The sequence below is a fragment of the Strongylocentrotus purpuratus genome, unplaced genomic scaffold (assembly GCF_000002235.5).
Source record: "Strongylocentrotus purpuratus isolate Spur 01 unplaced genomic scaffold, Spur_5.0 spur5_scaffold_7, whole genome shotgun sequence".
Lineage (NCBI taxonomy): Eukaryota > Metazoa > Echinodermata > Echinoidea > Camarodonta > Strongylocentrotidae > Strongylocentrotus > Strongylocentrotus purpuratus.
The window spans coordinates 8,757,449-8,780,288 of record NW_022145613.1 but is presented as its reverse complement, the minus strand read 5'-3'; the positions used below and the strand labels follow the sequence as shown (position 1 = coordinate 8,780,288).

Genomic DNA, 22,840 nt, shown 5'->3' with positions numbered 1-22,840 from the left:
TTTGATATAAAAAATACAAACATAATTTGGGGTTCCTGGTGATGTAGAAGTATACAGCAACAAGGAGAAGGGAAGAAAGGTAGATATAGACTGAAGAGAGAGAGAGAGAGAGAGAGAGAGAGAGAGAGAGAGTGAGAGAGAGAGAGAGAGAGAGTGAGAGAGAGAGAGAGAGAGTGAGAGAGAGAGAGAGAGAGAGAGTGAGAGAGAGAGAGAGAGAGAGAGAGTGAGAGAGAGAGAGAGAGAGAGAGAGAGAGTGAGAGAGAGAGAGAGAGAGGGGGGGGGGGGGGGGGAATACAAATAAATATGGTTCCATGTACCATTACTGAGCAGGTGTAGACCTAAAACATGCATTGTTATGAGAGAGTACATAAAAATAATATACATTTTGAGAGAAATATATCCATGATTAAATTGCATTTTGCCGCTTCGAATTCAAACTCTGAGTGAATAATCATTTTCTCCAAAGGCAGGGACTTCCATATAGGCCTATATATGTTATGTCCAATTCCATGTCCAATTCTAATGACGTATGCGGTCACAAAGTAATGTGAGTCAAAAGTTGAATCGTTAAAGCGGTTGTCTTTGGATTTTGTATATTATAAGCAGTATATTTTAAGTTTCAATGATCGTGGATATGCTCCGGAAACAATTGCTCCAGGCTTTACTTCGTCAATGAATCAAGGTGTAATTAGATTTGATTTGATTTTCTTTTATTTACCAATATAAAAACATAAATAACAATATACATGATAACATGAGAAAATAAAATTGGATGGATCGCCCTGCTCAGCTGCGCTAGTACAGCACAGCTGTTCTACCGAGGGGTCCAGTTTACAATACAAAACAAATTAATGAGAGAATATGATATATCACAAATTTAAAAATTTAACAAGTTAGAGTTAGGTAAGGGTTGCACGGGTTTTAAGAAAGCTACAAATAGTGTTTGGTCCAGTGTTGACATTCAGAATTCGGTAAGTGAACAAAATTGACGTAGAGCAATCGTTGCTGGAGCTTGCATTATTTTGTCCTACAACCGACCGACGTGGAGTATTTCTTTATTTTGGTCCGGTAGTTCTTGCACACAAGAATTCTACTCCATCTTCCACAGTCTCTATCTGAATGGTGGAATGTACGACGCCGAAGTGAGTCTCTAGGATATGACGAGCGTCTAGCAGTATCTTGGGCGCATCAATTGGCCGACCGTCGTAAAACCGAGCTGGATATACGATAAGGAGAGAAATGATTGGAAAAAAAGGATTAACTCCATTGCTGCTAATTAGGCTGCAGGAATGACAATATACTGTACATTTCTAAGAAAGAGAAGAAAAGGGATAAATTTATTGCGAACAAATTATTTCCATTATCTACATGTAACATTATGGACAATGCATCAATTCCTTGTTTTGTATCTACGTGATTGTATGTGTTATCCTTTGAACGTTCAAATGGGTATCAAAGACTTGGGAGGTACTAATTTCGACCCCCCCCCCTCCCCACTCCCAACCTATCCCCACAACCCGAAACGCAGAACAATGGCCCATAATCCTCAACTCAAAATTGGTCTTTGACATGATGATAGGTGTATACCATTTCAAAATCGAGGACCTAGGTAGGCCTTTGACTGGGTGTACGATTCTTTGTTTATAAAGTTCATACGTATAGCATAGGGTTAAAATCTTAAAACGAAATTTCTTTGATTTCTTTGATTTGTTGTAGTATTTTGTCATATGGTGGCATATTGATATTGATATAACCTGTAAAAAAAGATCCCGAACCCGCCCCCAAACAAAAACATATATTATATATAAATATAATACAATATATATAATTCAAGAACCGTTCCTGGATTTGACTTGTGCTGAGTGGATTTTGTAAAGGGGTTTCTTGCTTGAAGGCATTTTGTTTGTTTCCATTTAGGGGCGGGAGGGGGCATAAATTTGGTGAACAAGAGATTTCCAACCGACACGTATACGTAAATCTATTAGGCTCACCTGAAACAAGATGGGCACATATGAGGTGCACATCTGATGTTAGAGACCACATTCTAAGCGAGTGTACGCCCTCCACTCCGTCTATTTCAACAAGCCTTTGTTTAATTTCATCATATTCTAAGCCCCTCGGTGTACCTGTTGATCGAAAATTGAAACTGTAAACAGAAAATGTAAACAAACAAACAAACGAACAAACGAACAAATAAATTAAAAAACAGACATTTCCATCTGGCAAGCAGGGGCGTTGACCAAATTTGTGATCATATTTACCCCGTTTTCCATCTGTTGAACATAAAAGAAATAGACCCAAAGTGAGCTGCACCTACTCGAAGTATCAGCGTACAGTGTTATAAAGCCTACATTTCAACAAAATCGGAAAGACTTTCGAAAAATTGAATTATATTGTCAATATCCTTCTCTTTGCGAACATTACAAAGACAAGGTATATAATCCAAAAATTTCTTTAAGCAATACAAAAAGGAAATATTGACATGTTTCTTGAGATGATTCCTTGAAAGGTTTTACTATCGTGTTCACAATATAATTGAATTTATTAAGCATCACTTGAATCATATAAATTATGTTTTAAACAATTTCTCTTGACGATTATAAATGAAAATATGAAAAGTTTGACTAATTGAGTATAATATGACGGGGGATGGGGGGGGGGTGGAGGTTCATTTTTTAACATTATCCTGCAATTACAGATTTCTCATTACATACCTGCCATGAGTATATGAATACATTCTCGGAACAAACCGAGGAGAGTGAGAAGTACCAGGATACCAAAGATGATAGTCAGGATCGGGTCTAAGATTTTATACTCCGGCTAAAAGTGGATGGGGGAGAAAAGAGAGTGGGGGGAAATGAGCAATGAAAAAAATGGTTGAGCTTTTACATTTTCCAAACGTAGGGGCATGACATTTATTATTCATTTGATTAAAATAAGCAGAAAGGCCAAAAGGTTTATTTAATTTCCAAACCTTGTGTGATAGCTATAACTGTATAGTATTATTTTATCCAGGCTAACCTCATCACTATTAATTCTGCTCTAAATTTCCAGGAACCTTATAATTATTATTGCTAGGTACTCATTTGATGTACCTGGGTCAAGAGAAACAAAATAATGAGGGTAAATAGCGCCTTGTTGAAGGATTTAAGGACAGAGGAGGGATCGAACCGAGGACTACCCGTATGAGACCCAAGAGCCTTCACTAATATAATAGCGCCTTGTTGAAGGATGAAAGGACAGAGGAGAGATCGAACCGAGGACTTCCCGTATGAGACCCAAGAGCCTTCACTAATATAATAGCGCCTTGTTGAAGGATGTAAGGACAGAGGAGGGATCGAACCGAGGACTTCCCGTATGAGACCCAAGAGCCTTCACTAATATAATAGCGCCTTGTTGAAGGATGTAAGGACAGAGGAGGGATCGAACCCATGACTTCCCGTATGAGACCCAAGAGCCTTCGTCAATACAATAGCGCCTTGTTGAAAGATGTAAGGACAGAGGAGGGATCGAACCGAGGACTTCTCGTATGAGAGCTAAGAGCCTTCGTCAACACAATAGCGCCTTGCTGAAGGATGTAAGGGCAGAGAAGGGGTCGAACCGAGGACTTCTCGTATGAGAGCTAAGAGCCTTCGTCAATACAATAGCGCCTTGTTGAAAGATGTAAGGACAGAGGAGGGATCGAACCGAGGACTTCTCGTATGAGAGCTAAGAGCCTTCGTCAATACAGTGGCGCCTTGTTGAAAGATGTAAGGACAGAGGAGGGATCGAACCGAGGACTTCTCGTATGAGAGCTAAGAGCCTTCGTCAATACAATAGCGCCTTGTTGAAAGATGTAAGGACAGAGGAGGGATCGAACCGAGGACTTCTCGTATGAGAGCTAAGAGCCTTCGTCAATACAGTGGCGCCTTGTTGAAAGATGTAAGGACAGAGGAGGGATCGAACCGAGGACTTCTCGTATGAGAGCTAAGAGCCTTCGTCAACACAATAGCGCCTTGTTGAAGGATGAAAGGACAGAGGAGGGATCGAACCGAGGACTTCCCGTATGAGACCCAAGAGCCTTCGTCAATACAATAGCGCCTTGTTGAAAGATGTAAGGACAGAGGAGGGATCGAACCGAGGACTTCTCGTATGAGAGCTAAGAGCCTTCGTCAACACAATAGCGCCTTGCTGAAGGATGTAAGGGCAGAGAAGGGGTCGAACCGAGGACTTCTCGTATGAGAGCTAAGAGCCTTCGTCAATACAATAGCGCCTTGTTGAAAGATGTAAGGACAGAGGAGGGATCGAACCGAGGACTTCTCGTATGAGAGCTAAGAGCCTTCGTCAATACAATAGCGCCTTGTTGAAAGATGTAAGGACAGAGGAGGGATCGAACCGAGGACTTCTCGTATGAGAGCTAAGAGCCTTCGTCAATACAGTGGCGCCTTGTTGAAAGATGTAAGGACAGAGGAGGGATCGAACCGAGGACTTCTCGTATGAGAGCTAAGAGCCTTCGTCAACACAATAGCGCCTTGTTGAAGGATGAAAGGACAGAGGAGGGATCGAACCGAGGACTTCCCGTATGAGACCCAAGAGCCTTCGTCAATACAATAGCGCCTTGTTGAAAGATGTAAGGACAGAGGAGGGATCGAACCGAGGACTTCTCGTATGAGAGCTAAGAGCCTTCGTCAACACAATAGCGCCTTGCTGAAGGATGTAAGGGCAGAGAAGGGGTCGAACCGAGGACTTCTCGTATGAGAGCTAAGAGCCTTCGTCAATACAATAGCGCTTGTTGAAAGATGTAAGGACAGAGGAGGGATCGAACCGAGGACTTCTCGTATGAGAGCTAAGAGCCTTCGTCAATACAATAGCGCCTTGTTGAAAGATGTAAGGACAGAGGAGGGATCGAACCGAGGACTTCTCGTATGAGAGCTAAGAGCCTTCGTCAATACAGTGGCGCCTTGTTGAAAGATGTAAGGACAGAGGAGGGATCGAACCGAGGACTTCTCGTATGAGAGCTAAGAGCCTTCACTAATACAACAGCGTCTTGTTGAAGGATGAAAGGACAGAGGAGGGATCGAACCGATGACTTCCCGTATGAGACCCAAGAGCCTTCACTAATACAATTGCGCTTTGTTGAAGGATGGAAGGAGAGAGGAGGGATCGAACCGAGGACTTCTCGTATGAGAGCCAAGAGCCTTCGTCAACACAATAGCACCTTGCTGAAGGATGTAAGGACAGAGGAGGGATCGAACCGAGGACTTCTCGTATGAGAGCCAAGAGCCTTCGTCAATACAATAACGCCTATGTTTTCTTTAAATATATAAATATATGTTTTTTAATGCTCTTTTCATATGATTGTATGTTTGATGTAAACTTGCACTTTTAGTCTTTGGACTTTTTCATATGAACAAATTTCGGGCATCTGCTCACAAGTCATGGTCTCGCTCCGCGGTCTACAACACATGAAATCGTCTTTGGAAATGCGCTAAGTGTGCAAAGAAATGCTCCTACAAGGAAAACAAACTTTGGTTACACACCATCTCGGGTGGAAATCACATATTCAAATATTGTTCTTTCCACTGATACCAATATCGAACTGATTTGTATACTGGAAAATAGGGCCTTTTCGTCTTAAAAAATGGACAACAATCATTCAATTTGTGATTTCTCTATGGAGGTCACAGGAAAATTCGCCTTTTTCAATGGGGTTGTGTACTTCAAGGAGATAATGCTCGTAACTACTACTTGTTATTGGGTGGTCTCGGATGCCAAAACATAGAGTATATAATCCCCTGCCGTCTGATGTAACACATAATTTGATTGGTTGTCGAGAAATTAGGGCCAATTTCAATCCAATAAAAAGAAGCTTTCGTAAATTTACGCATCGACCTCCGTAATAAAAATTTACCACCAAATTTGACTCAGCTCCGCGGCGATGAAAAAGATACATTTTATGTTGATTTCAGCAATTTACTGAAGGGAATTTGGATATTTTGGACGATCATTTACAAAAAAAGGTGTGTAGGGATTAGATTATATCTCTCACGAGCAGGGGCGTACGCAGGATTTTTTCAAGGGGGGGGGGGGGGGTTTGCTCCCGAAAATTTGAAAATCGCGCCGGCCGAAAAGTCGCTCAGTGGGGGGGGGGGGGGGGGGGGGGGGTAAGCGGTCACTTTTTTTTTTTTTTTTTGGAGTCCAAAAAAAATCGCAACGACTCAGCCAGCCGAAAAGTCGCTCAGTGGGGGGGGGGGGGGGGGGGGGGGGGGGGGGGGGGGGGGGCAAGCGGACACTTTTTTTTTTTTTTGGTCTCGAAATTTCAAAATTTGACATTTTTCTTCGTTGGGGGGGGGGGGGGGTAATGTCACCTACTTTTTTTTTTTTTTTTAATAATTAAAAAAAAAAAAAAAAAAAAAACCCAAAGGGGGGGGGGGGGGGGGGTTTTGGGTTTTTTTAGGGGGGTTTACACACATAAAAATACCAAAGGGGGGGGGGTTTGAACCCCCAAACCCCCCACCCCCCCCCCCCCCCTGCGTACGCCCCTGCTCACGAGACACTGAATTCTTAGTTTTCCTGAAATTAGCAAATGAATGTCACTCTGAACTCGCTTTATGAGCAGATCTAAATATTCATGGTCGATCTGCTAGTGAAGGAATCGTGTATTCATATTGCAGGGTGATCCCGCCCATCTTAGACGGAGGGATGACAATGGACTTATGCATTGTGATGTGCATCTGCATCTACTAGACTAACATATATAATTTCCTGATTTGTTTTCTTTTCTTCGGGAGAAAAAGAGGGAAGAGAGAGTTGACAAGTCACGCTCACACAGCGGTGTTGACATTTACACTCTCACCAGTTTTCTACGATAAACCCCTATTTCATAAAAATCGACGAGTCAGGTACCTTGGTGTTACGCTCTAGTGCACTCGAACGTTCGTCGTCTGAGTGGGAGGTACACAATTGATCTTTTGGCCGAATGTGGGTCAAATCTTGAATCTTGTTGAAGGGTGTAAGGACAGAGGAGGGATCGAACCGAGGAGATCGAGTCAGGAGCTCTCTCTTATAAATTATGCCTTGATCTAGTCAGGGCTTGATCTAGTAGAACACGAGTGTGAAATTATGAGACTATAGTGAGACAAGTCCAATTACCAAGGGTGGTGATAATACTTGCCTTAAAGTAGATGATTAAGGCGCCCACCATGAGCCCGAACCCAAAAAGAGAATCGCCAATAATGTGCAGACATGCGGCTCGTACATTCATGTGATCGTTGACTTCATTATCCTTGCTCCCACCGCCGAAAAGGGAGCCATGGCTGTGACCGTGCCCGCCCCCATGGCTGTGCCCGTGCCCGCTGGGAAGAAGACCTTCCTCTTCCTCGCCACATAGACTTGCACAGCAGCAGAACCCGAACTGGAGCTGGAAAATCTGTCTGCGTGCATAGGTAAGCATGTAATTAACAGAGACGGGTTCAATATACACAAGCAATGTAGTTTATGATAGAAAAATGAAATAATAACTGAAAACGAACCAGCATGACTCAGAACCTCCAAAACCTCGGACTTAATCCACAAATGCTAAATCCTGATGGTTCAGGTTATATTGCTATCGTAGTGAGATAGAGAACTAGAGATTGCAGTAAATTGTTGTGCTTCGCTAAAGAGATGAACCCTTATTAGTGAGACAGACGTTTTAGGAAGACAACTGATGTCCTCCGTTAACGAGAAAAGTTCCGCATCTGAACACGCATTGTGACATTGTCCGATTTTGTTCAAACTTTCAATAATCTGCTCTGATTTTGTATGCTTTCTTGTGTAGCCAACATCAAATTCTGTAGAACTATGCACAAATTATGAAAAGGCCTATGCCACGTATGTCCTATCTGTGAAATTTAAACGTTTGTAGAGTCCTAGTTTTCATGATATGCAAGGAAACCCGTTTACTTTCTAGTCTTTACTGTCAGACACTATTGAGTGACTGATTGACCTCATTTTTTATTGGTAATAACATACATAAAATGAGCTGTAAAGGGTACATGAGCATTTGTCTACATCAATAACCCATTTCTTATAATGGCCAAATTCAAACTTATTTAACCTTTGCGCAGCACAAAACGTAAGATCCTTTGGTACAAGGGTCTGAAAATCAGACTATTTACTGAAAGGATTGCAATCCTTAAAGTCGGGTCGACATCTAACGGTAGCTATTTCGCACAAAAAGACATTTTCAAGCCCTTTCGTTTTGAAGGAATTTATAAATTAGTATTATTTTTCAAATGACGGTGGAATTTAACCTTAGTACATAGTAGCACATAGTACCTTTAACGGAGGATATGCATAGTCCCCTGATAACGGCTGCCGGTTAGCAAAGTGTGACTTTGGCCTCAAAGTTACAAGTACTTACATAATATTTCCGAGGAAGTTGATGACGCTGATGATAAGCATAACCTTGCCATCGATCTCGAAGTCCCGGTGGGCGATCCTCAAAGCGGCAAAATAGGTGAGAACGACCGCGAGACAGACGGACAGGATAATCGAAAACAGAGCCCCGACGACCTCTAGAAAATCAAGAAGAATTCATGTTAAAATGTAATGTAGACCAAAACTTTTGACTTGGGGTAAATACCAGGTTTTAAGCTGAAGGGTATATTGGATATGAAATAATAGACTTCGTCTTTGCGTTTTTGCCATGGCCTCTCAGGAAAATAGTTTTAATACCCTGTCTAAATAAATCGAATACAGAATATATCAAAAATGAATGTCGTTTTCTCAGATATAAGTGTACTTTTCTTCTTTCTCACATCGTTTGCTCCATGCTCTTATGCTACATGTGTAAGAGTGTAAGAAAGGTTTTCTTACTTTTGTTGTAAAGTAGATTAGGAAAACATAAAATTCTTTGAGCTGCAGAGAACTTGATTGGCCTACTCGGGGCTCTCCTTACATCAGGGACTGCTGGTGTGACCAACTGTCAGTGACTATTTTGTTGATACCTGAAGTGACTATTGTTCTCAAATGCGCAATAGGCCTATATACCAAAAATACAAAACAAAAATCACTTTTTTGATATTGAGATAACTAATAACGGTTAAAATCACTTTGTTTGGCATGAACTATGACGATTAAAAGCAAATGAGCTCACAATAAACGTGAGCAGAGGTTTCGAAAAGGTATTATGTGCATCTCTTTGATTAAAGAATAAAACAGACTTGCATGGAAAATATTAAAAGTTGAAAATCTGTTTTTACTTACCAGCACGTAGCAACCCGTAAGTGAAATTCTTGGAAGGCGGTTTCTTTGCAAGCCAGATTGAGGTAAGACTGATGATGTAGGTGACAATATCGGTAAGAAGATGACCTGCGTCAGACATGATGGCTAAACTTCCAGATAAAATACTACCTGAAAAGGGAAGAAAGGATTTTATAATGAAACGAAAAGAATTAGTCAATGGCAGTGGCGGATCCAGGGGGCACAGGGGGTACGTGCCCCCCGGCCCCAAAAATACGTTAAAATCAGTCCTAAATTTTCCCAAAATGTACTGAAAAACAGGGGCGTGCCCCCCCCCCGGCCAAAAAAAAAAGAATTGCCATACTCTCGCAGCTTTCAAGAAGTGTCTGAAATACGTCTTTTCTAGTTTTAATATTTCTCTTTCTTCTTGTTGTTTGTACCTAACATGAGCTTCGCATGACAATGTTCTCTTCGTTTGTTTGTAAGAATGTCTGTTTTATGCGCTTTGTATCTTACGAAAATTCCTTTTAGAAATGAAAATTCAATATAAGCGATTATGCCCATTAAGCAGTTAAATGGATAGTTGAGTTCTGTTTTCAGACCGCAAATGCCTTCAAAGTACATGGTTATTGCTCTTATTCTTATCTATGACATTTATAGTGCCCTTTTAGAACCTAAAATTGCTATGAAGGTAATTTTAGACCCCAAAATGTGTAAAATTTAGCCAATACGATCATACCAATTCAGCTCCACTTTAAAAAAAATACGGTGACCGTTAATTAATTATTAATTAAAAACAACAATACATGAGCCGGCTAATTGTGGGTAATCTAAGCAACACGGAATTGCCAACAAAAAAGCCAACATCGGCATTGGCTGAAATACGACGTAAAAGGCGTTATTTCGTTTTTTCAACGGTTTTTTCAAATTTGTCAAAATGTCAATTATTTGTGGTGGTACACAAGTATTATAAATCGTTATATTTCAGCCGTCTCTGAACCGATTTTGATCAAACAAAGATGATTTTGTCATTTAAATATTAAGTTCTTTCAAATTTGACACTCATTTTTTCATTATCTAAAAAAAAAAATTTTGTGTATCGCCCTCTGCAACAGAACTCAACTATCCCTTTAAGCTTTGAATAAGAATAAATGGAATAGTATAATGGTTCATTCAGATATTAATAAGTGCTTGGTAGTACAATAAAAGGTATAGAATTTGCCCTATTTCAAAATCGTTTGTCGAATACAGTGACTACGTTGGCCTACTCAATGTTGTGATAGAGCAACACGTTTGGCGCCATCATTGCGCCATCCTTGAAAGTCAGATCGATTCGGGGAAAATGTGGTATCTGAAATGTTTACCTCTGACATTTTACCTCTCGCACTTTTTAGTCAATTGTCTTGTAACATTAACAATACGAATAGCTCTTACCTATAATTTCAGCTATCACGATGAGGGTACAAAGAGAGAGGGCGAAGATCAGTCTCGCCTTGGCTCCTTTCAGTAGAACCTGTCTTTGGGCATTGATGGGATTCTCCTCGCTTTCTGCCATCGTCTCTTCCTTCAAGGCGCCATAACTATTCCGATGGCCGCCGTTCCCCAAGCTAGTCATCATTATGCCCCTGTAGAAAGATGACATTAAACGACTGCTTTTATCCAGAAGGGCATGAATTCAGAGTTACCACCCTTCTACATGGCTCTGATCAGACGAGAAGTGTAATCTTATAAATATTGGGTATAAACGCTTGGACAAAGAGGTACCATCATTGCTTGGAAATCCAAAATAGGACATTTTCCTCCAATTAAAAAATGTTACTGAAGAAGTTTCGTAATCCCTTCCAAGAACATCATTCCGTCAGAGTTAAATACAAAGTGATCACAGTTCGGATATCGAGGCGAATTTGAAACCAATGTTTGACGTCCTTTTGTATATCAATCCCACGTATAAGAAAGAGGATTAGTTTAATAGCATCCATCGACGAGTTTTTCATATCATAACATATTCATTACCTTTCGTTTGTTTAGAAACACAAAGGAGTTAAAGAAGATTCGAAAATTTCGATTGATGGTGATTTAAATATTATTACTCGTATCAAAATTATATTTTGTTTACATCGTAAAATTGAACGATGTTCTTCAGTTTCTGATAAAGTGTTTTTCTTTGTCGTATTTGGCTATGGGCAGCAATGTTATCAAACCAATATTATGTGAGTCGCATAATTTTCCGGTAACATAGCATAGTTCATACTAGCACCACATAAGTGCCCTACTTCTGAAAGAAGAAAAACAAATCCTGTAAATCAAGGCATAAGTTAGGTCTATTCGCTGCTATGTGGCAGGGGTTCGACATAGATCCTTTGTACACAACGCTGCCTATTGAAATTGATTTCTCATACAAAACCTGCCATCACATTATAACGAAAACGAATATTTAAACAAATAGCTTGAAGCCTTGAAACATCCTGAATGTTTAAATTGTGAAACTTGTTGTTCAATGATAACATCAGTGACGGATGAACAGTTTGGGCAGCTCAGAGCTGGTATTATGTGAGCTCTAATTAATGTTTCAAATGAATAAAGCGTTTTGAGACAGGTGGGGGGAGTATACTTCGCATGCCTTTGTTGTGAAATCGGCTAGCTAAGTAATGAAAAATTGTCGGGAAAAATACATGGTCCACACATTGTTCATATGATTAAACAAAAGTATTTTCCGATTGTTGGATTACTAATAGTAGTTAAGGCTAGGCAGTGGCGTACGCAGGATTTTTTCAAGGGGGGGGGGGGGTAAGAGGACACTCTTTTTTTTGGTCTTGAAATTTGAAAAATTGACATTTTGTTCCGTTTGGGGGGGGGGGGGGAGGTATGCCATTGGCATAAATTTTTTGTTTTTGTTTTTAAATTTTAAAACAAATTAAAAGGGGGGGGTTCCCAAAAAACATACACTTAAAAAACTCAAGGGGGGTTTCACCACAACCCCCCCCCCCCCCCCCCCCCCCCTGCGTACGCGCCTGAGGCTAGGGGTAACATACTGGTCTACGAACCCCTCCTTTTCAGAACCCCAAGAAGGCCTGAGTGATTCCCGTGCGGGAAAAATTCAGAAATGAAAATGGAAAATTCATTCCCCACGCCAAACCCTTCGGAGCAATACACTAAGCTTTCGGAGTGTTGAACCTTCTTTCACCTTAAGAGTAATGAACACAATGGTACATTGTATAACAAGTCTGGGTGTTCACAATTATTTTCCCTCAGAATAATGAACCTTTTTAAATACGAGTGCCCCCAGGCCAGCCACAACTGGGTTGAAAAATAGCCAGGATGACATTTGGTGTCTTTGAGATAACATGCTGAGTTTGCAATACAAATTTCAAAAACAACCACTGTGGGTTGTTTAGTGTTGTTAGATAAAGCATACAAGATACAATAGAAGGAAATCTATGTACACATTGCTTTTTGTATACGTTTATGTTCAACTTTTTCTGGACAGAATGAGGCATTTGTTACGCGTTTAGTTCAAAACACGGTTGCGTCCTTTCTTATTTTTGTAGAATCACCGAAGAACGGCGATCGTAATCGCCGATCGTAAACTCACAAAACGATCCGTTTTGGATCGGCGATTCTGGGGAAACGCACAATCATTAAACGCGTTTAAAAGGGGTCAACGTACAACGTAGCACGCGCAGTGCAGGTTTGCGAATCCAGCTGCAGAGCCAGAATCATGCCGTACACCGTGGAACTGCGATTACGATGAGCGTTTCAAATCGCTCATTCTGCCTTCAAAATAAAACATGTAAGTATTACTGCAATAGGCTGTCCAAGTACATGTATCTAACAACTTAGCAAATGTTTCTTTTTTCTTTAAAGAAGAAAAGTATCAGCTATATTAACGAAATTAAAAATTTATACAAAAACAAAATTAAAGGTGTAAAACCATAGAAATAAGTCTTCAGGGGCAATTCTGATACGTAAAATGAAGTTTGTTCCGACTTGCTTTTTCTACAATAATAAAAAAAAAAAAAACATTTTGGCTTTTGACTTTATATCCACATTTATTGAAAAGAATTTACACCACATAAATATTCAGCATTCTGTATGGTCTTCTTAAAAATAACTTGAGGAATAACAAAGCCATCGTGTCAGTCTTATGGGCATTCTGACAATTGCAATTGCACTCAGTACTCCTAATCCGTTGAACTTTCTGCGTTACTAAATGTCCAATCACTATCTTCCAGTTCATATACCGTCGTGTGTCGTGTATCGTGTACAACTCGCCTCCTTTATTTTCCTTTTCTTTCCCTTCCCTCTATTTATATCTCTCTCTCTCTCTCTCTCTCTCTCTCTCTCTCCCTTCTCTCTCTATCTCTCTGTCTATCTCTCCCCTCCCTCTCTGTCTCTCTCCCCCTCTCTCTCTCTCCCCTCTCCCCCTCCCCCCTCTCTCTCTCTCTCTCTTACTTTTTTTGCTCTTCATCTAGTCTCCTTACGACCCTTTTCTCCCTTCTCAATCTTTAAATGTCGACTCCTTTCTTAAGTTTTCCCCATGACTATGTAATTTATACTTATGCTTTTTTGTTAATGTCATGATTTCGTGTGAATGTATGTACATTATGTGACGTATACACCTAAGTGTCAATTATTTTGTAACTACTTTGTATTTTGTTTATGTGCTGCCAGTGGAGGCCAATTTTCTATGTTTTGAATATGGATCAATAAAATTATCTATCTATACTGGCCAAAAATAGGGGGGGGGGGGGTTCGTCAAACACCTTTTCGGCTCAAAATATGTATTTACGCACTACATAACTCGATGAAATTGATATCAATTTGAAGGTAATTTATGACACAAAACCCATGGTGATTTGAGTTTTTATTTAAAACTAATCTATCAAAATCGAATTAGGCACACCAAACACGTCCCCAATACAAATACTGTATAATTATACATACAAAAAATACACATATGGGCACAAATTTTCGTTTTTGTTGAAATCAAATTACTATTACTTTGGGTTGCTATAACCCTTCACTGGAAAAAGATATAAGCCTCTCCTTTTCACAAGATATTGTCCTTGTATGCATGGGCAAATTTTTGGAAAGGAACGGAAAAGGGCATTACTCTGATTTTATATATGAAGAATTTTCTTATAAAATTCAATTGTGTGGTAGTGGCAATAAACTCAAATACTAAGCATGATATTTGGCCTTGGCGGAGAGTTGTGTTTGAATGTTTGATAACAAGCCCTATTCATATACTCCGGTATACATTTCTGAAGAACGGTGATAATCGGTTGTTCAGAAAGAAAGACGCTTTGCAGCCGGCCTTCTTTCTTGTTTCATAAACAAATAATGAAAGCCTACTCAAATCAGTGTCGTGTGTAAAATATCGCCCATGACTCGTACTTTCTAGGTTAAAGGTGAGCTATATAGGCTAGATAATGGATGGGCGAAACGGACGCCCCACACCCTACTGAGGATAATGACCAAATGTGAAGAAGTTTTTTTTCTCTCCTTGTCTCTCTGGGGTATAATTTGTTCATAGAAATTTGGGGAATCCTGCCCCCCCCCCCCATCCTTTGAGCCCTTGAGATTGAAGGGATATTCATACTATGCACCATATAAGTGCCCGACTCCCGAAAGAAAAAATGAAAAAACTCTTCTGTAAATCCAGCCTCTATACTCGCTGCTATTTGGCAAAAGCATAGATCCTTTGAAGGCAGGCCGGTACCCAACAATGCCTATTGAAATTAACTTCTCATGCAATAGCCAGCATTACACATTGACCTCAAATAACGTATCCTCAGGGTTGTAAGGTCGCCATACAACTTACATAAAGGATGAATGTCAATTTGTGTACTATTCGATATAGAATCTGCTTCTTTTTGGACGGCCTATATGCTGTCAACATCAATTTGAGAACTGTCCTGAATGAAAAGATGCATTGGAGCAAACTGAGAATTTAATATTAAATACATTAGCCTACAGTTAACGGGAGAGTTGATATGAACACATTGTTGTTGATGGGGGTCAATTTGACTACTTTTCCTAGCATCAGGGAAAATCTTTACTCCCAAAAGATAAAACTCTACTGTAAATCCAGCCTCTATATTCGCTGCTATGTGGCAAGGGCTAGGCATAGACCCTTTTTATGCTACGGTCACAAAGGTTCGTACGAACGATTATTTCGTACGAATCTCCCTGTTTTTCCATTGTCTTCCCGAATTTCCATTGTCTGAAAATCGTTCGTACGGCGTTCGTAGCAGTTCGTAATGGCATGTATGACCGAGGGATAAGGCACGTACCCAACAATGCCTATTGAAATGGACTTCTCATGCAATAGCTATATCATCACATTAATGGAAAATAATTTTTTGTTTAAAAGCTTGAAACCTCCTTGAAACCATCAAATCAGTGACGGATGTACAATTTTATCAGATCAAAGTTCATTGTAGGTCCGCTCTCAAAAACTAGATCTGAATACCCCAAATAAATAGAGCGTTTTGCGACAGGTGGGGAAAAGTATACCTCGCATTTACCTTGTTGTTAAATCGGCTAGCTAAATAATGAAAACTTGTCTGGAAAAAATATGTTTTCCACCAATTTTTTTAAATATTTTGCACGCACAAAAAGAAAGAACCTTTCCCAAAGTTGTGATCACTAATAAGCAAACAAAATGCTTCCTGGAATGAATTTAATATTATGTTGCGCTTCCGTGTCATTTTGATTCAAGTTGAATGAAGGGTATCGAAAAATTATTTCCTGAGGTTTGTATGAATGGTCGCCATATATCTTACTTAAAAGGATGATTGTCAATTGTTCACAGTGCACTATTCGATTTTTTTTTTATTTTGTATTTATTAACATTTATTTCCTTCTCAACAGTACAATATGAAACACAATACATGATATATGTAACAATTATTTTCAACATAGAGTATACAGTAAATAATTCAGATACGGAAGGAGGCGAAAACCCGGATGTAGCCGGAATGTGTTTCTTTTGGACGACCTTTATGCTATCCATAATACTTTGAGAACTGTCCCGAATGAAAAGGCGCATGAGAGAAAACTGAGAATTTAATATTAATACTTTAGCCCACAGTTAACGGGAGAGTTAAAGGGATAGTTGAGTTCTGTTTTCAGACCGCAAATGCCTTCAAAGTGCATGGTTATTGCTCTTATTCTTAGCTATGATATTTCTAGTGCCCTTTTAGAACCTACAATTGCTATGAAGGTAATTTAGACCCCAAAATGTGCGAAATTTAGCCAATACGAATTCAGCTCCACTTTATAAAAAAATACGGTGACCGTTAACAAATTATTTAATAAAAAATAACAATACATGGGCCGGTTGGTTGTGCGTAATATAACCAACACGAAAATGCCAACAAAAAAAGCCAACATCGGCAATGGCTGAAATACGACGTAAAAGGCGCTATTTCGTTTTTTCAACGGCTTTTTAAAATTATCTAATATTTGCGGTGGTACACAAGTATTAGAAATCGTTATATTTATAGATATTTCAGCCGTCTCTTAAAGGTACTATGTCCCTTTTGCAGCCAACCTCAAATTCTGTAGAACTTTTCAGGAATTATCAATATGTCATGTATGTCCTATCTGTGAAATTTAAACGTTAGCAGTGTCCTAATATTCAAATTATGCGAGGAAACCCGTTTACTTGCTAGACTTCACTGTCAGACACTATTGAGTGACTGACCGGCTTTTTTTCTTCTTTGGTAATAACATACATAAAATGAGCTGTAAAGGGTACATGAGCATTTGTCTACATCAATAACCCACTTCTTGTGATGGCCAAAATTAACTGATTGAATCTTTGCGCAGCATAAAACGTATGACCATTCGGTACGATGGTCTGAAAATCAAGACTATTACTTATTGGCTCTATAGCTCCTAAGTCGATTTTACAACTAATAGTCGTTATTTTCCCACTTGAAGACATTTTCAAGCCCCACCTTTTTTAGGGAAGTCCTAAATTAGTATTATTTTTCAAATGCCGTTGGAATTTAACCTTTTCAATTTTTTGGCCTGCAAATGGGACCTTTAACCGATTTGATCAAACAAAGATGATTTTGTCATTAAAATTGTATGTTCTTTCAAATTTGACAGTCATTTTTTCATTATCTCACACAAAAATTATTTTGTTTAGCACCCTCTGCAACAGAACTCAACTTTCCCTTTAATATGACCACATTGTTGTTGAGGCGGGTCAATTTGACTACTTTTCCTAGCATCAGGGCAAAGCTTTTCGTTGATAATAACAATTTACCTTTGACCACTGGCGTACCTATGGGGGGGGGGGCAGGGGGCAGAGTGCCCCCACCCCCACCCCCTGACGGGAAAAAAAGAAAAAGGGGAAAGAAAAGAAAAGAAAGGAACGGAAAGAAAAAGAAAAAAAGGAAAAGGAAAGAAGAAAAGGAAAGAAAAAGAAAAAGAAGAAGAGAAAAGGAAGAAAAAGGGAAAAGAAAAGGAAAGGAAAAAATGGGGAAATTGAAAAAAAAAGACCATGGCCGTACGCAACAGGGGGGGGGGGAGGCAGTTGACCCCAGATATTTTGAAAACGTACAGTTTTTTCTGAAAATGTAGTGTGGGCCTATACCAAATCCTTCAATTCTACTTTTGAAAATGCAAAAGTACCCTCATGACCAGTTCGGTCGCTTGAACTCCCTTCACTCCTTTTGCTTTTGAGATTCTTCGAAAACTTTTAACTCATCTTTCCCCCTCCCCCACCAGAAAAATATTCCGCATACGGCCCTGAAAAAATAAGACAAATGAAAATAGGAAAATATAAGTGATAAACAAATTCGAAACTCTTCGCTGGCGCGAACTGCTTCCAACCCTTTTTTTGAAAAAAGAAAAGGATTAGCATTGCCTAGAATACAATTGTGCCTGCCCCGACGTGCCCCGACCTGCAACCATGGCAACAATAACACACAATGTATGTACCAAATGTTACTAAAAGAGACTAATTCATTTTTTTCGCTCGCTACACTCGCTCGCGAATAAAATGAATCGACATTGCTTTGGAAACAATTGTGCCCACCCTTGACCTGCAACAATATCATTAAAAATGGAAGAGTTTTTTCGAATTGAATCGCGTTAAACGCGATTGCGTCCATCCTGACCTGCGCCAAAACGGAATTAACATCACCTTAGACATGATTGTGTAAGCCCTGCCCTGCAACAAAAATATCTGAAATTTATGAACCAATTATCATTACAAAAATTTGCTCGCTCGCTACGCTCGCTCGCCAAAATAGAAATGACACCGCTTTTAATAATCACGTCCCTGATATGGAACAATGAACCCATGTTAATGTACCATATTTTCCCTATAAAAGAGAAGTGATTTTTTTTACTCGCTCGCTCGCCAAAAATAGAAATAACACCTATTTTAATAATCACGTCCCCAAGTTTTATGTACCATATTTCCTATAAAAGAGAAGTGAATTTTTTTACTCGCTCGCTCGCCAAAATAGAAATAACACCGCTTTTAATAATCACATCCCTGACATGGAACAATGAACCCAAGTTTATGTACCATATTTTCCCTATAAAAGAGAAGTGATTTTTTTTTTTTTACTCGCTCGCTCGCCAAAATAGAAATAACACCGCTTTTAATAATCACGTCCCTGACATGGAACAATGAACCCAAGTTTTATGTACCATATTTTCCCTATAAAAGAGAAGTGAATTTTTTCGCTCGCTCGCTACGCTCGCAAGCTCGTGGAATTATGTGCCCACCACTAACCTGCTACAATAGCATTAAAAAGAGAAATGTAGGGGGGTTGCCTGCCCGCCAAAATGGGATTGACATTGCCTTAAAGACGATTGTGCCCGCCCCCGACCTGCAACAATGAAACAAATTTTATATAGCAATTCATTGAGAGAAAGATGTATTTCGCTCGCTAGCTTAAATGGGTATAAAATCACCCTAAACACAATATTGTTCCCGGGCCCTGCATGGGACAATTGAACCAAGTTTAAGTGGCAATTATTAAAAAAGAAGTGATTTTTTTCTTGCTCGCTACGCTCGTTTGCAAAAAAATGAAATTAACGTCGCTAACAAGTGAATGTTCCCACCCCATTTGGAACAATACCAGTTTATATACCAAACGTTACTTGAAACGTGAAAATTAGCATCGCCTTTTTTGTTTGTTTCGGTCGCTTGCCCCCCCCCCCCTGACGGAGTACCCCAGGTACGCCACTGCCTTTGACCAATTTATAAATGACCATCGACTGTCTATAGTAGGGTCCATAATGACCAACATTTTTTAGAATCAGCGATTTTTCGTTGACCTTGGATAAACTATTCAAACCTTCCCCACCAATAATTCTGATTTGAACCTCAGCAACACCGACTCGACCGACACCAGACCAGCAGCAGACCGATCAAACAATTACATTAACCCCAATGGCAATAAATCAGTCGGTTTGGAGTCGGTCTGGAGTCGGTTGGCAGTGTGACGGAGGTTATCTCCTATAGGGCACGTCGCAGGGCTTCTCAAAGTCCGGACGGCTCGGGGCATGTCAATCAGAACTGCGGAGCAGGATCTGATTTTTGTTTACCCTAAAATGGCCGGGGGCAGAATCTTGTTGTACCAAATTTGTACCCTCTTTAAAAAAAAAGAGTGAATTTTCACTCTTTTTTCACTTTATTGGAGTGACGTCCGTGATCACTTGTTTAGGAGTGAAAATCGATTGATTTTAGAGTGCTCTCTAAGAAGAAAAGAGTGAATGTTCTCTCTATTTTCACTACATTTTCACTCTCCAGAGGAGTGACGTCCGTGATCACTCGATTTTTTGAGAGAGTATAATTTCGACAAAAGGGTCCCGAGGGTAATGCGTAGTGGAACCCCTCCCCCATCATACTTATGTTATGTACACCATGCAGAGTTGTCACTTTGCTGATATATAAATCATTCAAACACCAGTTGAGACATAGATATGACATTTCATGGACTTGCCAAGTTGATTGTTTTTCGTCGTTCCATGGCCGAGATTCCTAGGGGGTACCCAACCCCCCCCCCCTACCCCTCCTTAGGATTAAACTATAACGATTCCCCTCAGATCAGTTTTGGGAATAGATTGTCTGAACATCTGCATTAATTATTGCCTTCGTCTTGTAATCACTCCATTTGTGTCAATGTTTTAGCAGCTTATTGCCGTTAAACAGTGCTATTTTGTCTACCGATATACCCTATGTACCAGAACTTCCACTCTTGACTGTCTTATAGGTAATACAAAATTTTGGTATGGGGTCATGAATTTGGTTAAAATGAAGCATATGCGATTTAGCAATATTCAATGATCGTTGTCGTGGTTGAAATCGAGTCTAAAGTGATGAAATTGTAAATAAAAAAACTCTTTATAATAATAATAATATTATTTGAAACATTTAAAATTTGATATTTCAATTTCTGGAAAGAAAAAGACGTGTTTTCGGGGATAAATTGTTTAGTGCTTATAAGACATCCACAGGGGCATCCAAAAATAGCGACATTTTAAAGAAGTACTATGTATCCAATTATCAACATTTTCCAAAACTTTGCATTACCTTTTACTCTAGAAATGAAGGTAAGTGTAAAGACACGTAATGTATAATATCACAAACTTATATTCGTGGAAATAATAATGATTAAGTAAACTAAATTTGTCCGTTGTTTCGGATCTTTTAGCTTTCATGAAAGTTACATCTTGAACGTCAAGGAATAGGTATGAGAACCCCTGTTCTGGATGAAAGATGCATATCGAATGAAAACCTGTTCAACTTGATTTTAATTTACAATCATAAACATTGTACCATATCACATGTAATACACTCGAGGAGCTCGAGCGTTCCAAGTAGACAACATTGGAGATAACGCCCAAAATGCCCGAGGTGGCTGATGCCAACGCTATGAAAAACAAGAGTCGATTTTCATTACTTTATTAACCCAATCGAAATGGAAAAATTAAAAAAAATTCATTCGATTAATGGACTTACCTATTTCCACCATTCTCGGTCATATTTGAAACTTTTTTTCCAAGATGTCTTTACCCCACATGCAGATAGTAGCAAAGCGGAGAGTTATGTTTGTATGTTTGTAACAAGCTTCTAAGCCCTATAATACTGTTCATATTTCGGTATATATTTCTGGTGAGTGTATGGTCTGTAGTTCAGATAGAAAGATGCTTTACAGCAGACATTCTTTTTTTTTTTCTTAAACAATTCATGAAAGGCTACTTAAATTAGTGCCGTGTGTAAAATATCACCCATGACTCGTAATTGCCTGGTTGAACTTTTGGCGAGCCGTTATCAGGCTGCATATTGGGTGCGGGAATGGGGATGAGCGCAACGGACGCCCCACGCCCTACACTCTAAGAAAAAAGGGTGCAAAAAAGGGTGCAAAATAAGAGTTTGCACCCTTTACGTAAAAATGAACCCTTTTGATGAAAAAGGGGTTAAAAAAAGGGTGCAAAATAAGATTTTGCACCCTTCCCACAAAAATGAACCCTATCGACCAAAAAGGGTGCAAAATAAAAGTTTGCATATTGCATGCATATATTTATGATTACTTTACACGTGTTCACATAAAAAATACATTTATCATGATTTGTTAAACAAATTATGACAATGCGCATCAATTTTGTGATTTGAATTTTCCTTCGGCAATCATTAAACAAATATATTATTTTGTCTGATCATGTTACAATTACATCCACGTTTTAGCAATAGATACATTGATTATATGATTACTAACCAATAAACAACATGCATGATTTTGTGTACGAGCAAATATCACGAGTATTCCTCGAGTATGGGAGAAGGATTGCACATTTTAAAGGGTGCAGGACTGAACCCCTAAAGGTGCTGCCTTTGCATCGGTGTGCACCCCTAAAGGAGCAGGATTGAACCATTAAGGGTACTAACATGTCCCTAAAAGGTGCAATCTGGCACCCTCCTTAAAGGTACTATGTCCCATTTGCAGGCCAAAAAAATGAAAAAGTTAAATTCCAACTGCATTTGAAAGATAATACTAATTTAGAACTTCCCTAAAAAAAGTGGGGCTTGAAAATGTATTCAAGTGGGAAAATAATGACTATTAGTTGTCAAATCGACTTTAGGGCTATAGAGCCCAAAAGTAATAGTCTTGATTTTCAGACAATTGTACCGAATGGTCATACGTTTTATGCTGGGCAAAGATTCATTCAGTTTAATCTTGGCCATCACAAGAAGTGGGTTATTGATGTAGACAAATGCTCATGTACCCTTTACAAATCTTTTCATGTATGGTATTACCAAAGAAGAAAAAAAAAGCCAGTCAGTCACTCAAGTGTCTGACAGTGAAGTCTAGCAAGTAAACAGGTTTCCTTGCATAATTTGAATATGAGGACACTGCTAACGTTTAAATTTCAAAGATAGGACATACATGACATATTCATAATTCCTGCAAAGTTCTACAGCATTTGAGGTTGGCTGCAAAAGGGACATGGTACCTTTAAAGGGTGCAGGATTTAACCCTAAAGGTGCTGCTATTGTTGCATCGGTTTGCTCCCCTAAGGTGCAGGATTGAACCATAAAGGGTACTAACATGTCCCCTAAAAGGTTCAATCTGGCACCCTTTTAAAGGGTGCAGGATTG

At 39.4% G+C, this 22,840-nt stretch overlaps 1 protein-coding gene across 1 annotated transcript; it reads right to left on the bottom strand.

Annotated features, from left to right (window-relative positions):
• Window positions 1-261: 261 nt before the first annotated feature.
• On the bottom strand, window positions 262-21,373 carry LOC582706 (zinc transporter 2). Its single transcript, XM_030974883.1, has 8 exons — window positions 21,203-21,373; window positions 10,639-10,829; window positions 9,229-9,375; window positions 8,384-8,537; window positions 7,154-7,412; window positions 2,715-2,820; window positions 1,992-2,126; window positions 262-1,216 (listed from the first exon to the last, which is right to left on the bottom strand). Exons 1-8 carry the CDS (start codon window positions 21,223-21,225, stop codon window positions 1,056-1,058), a joined length of 1,176 nt encoding a protein of 391 aa, XP_030830743.1. The 5' UTR covers window positions 21,226-21,373; the 3' UTR covers window positions 262-1,055.
• Window positions 21,374-22,840: the final 1,467 nt, after the last annotated feature.

Bases quoted from the DNA above. Each gene is read 5' to 3' on its own strand.
- LOC582706 (XM_030974883.1), bottom strand. From the start codon at position 21,225: ATGACCGAGAATGGTGGAAATAG. The intron at 8,538-9,228 runs GTAAGTAAAAAC...TTGATTTTCTAG, and splicing joins TTACGGGTTGCTACGTGCTG to AGGTCGTCGGGGCTCTGTTT. The intron at 2,127-2,714 runs GTATGTAATGAG...TTCGATCAACAG, and splicing joins TATTCATATACTCATGGCAG to GTACACCGAGGGGCTTAGAA.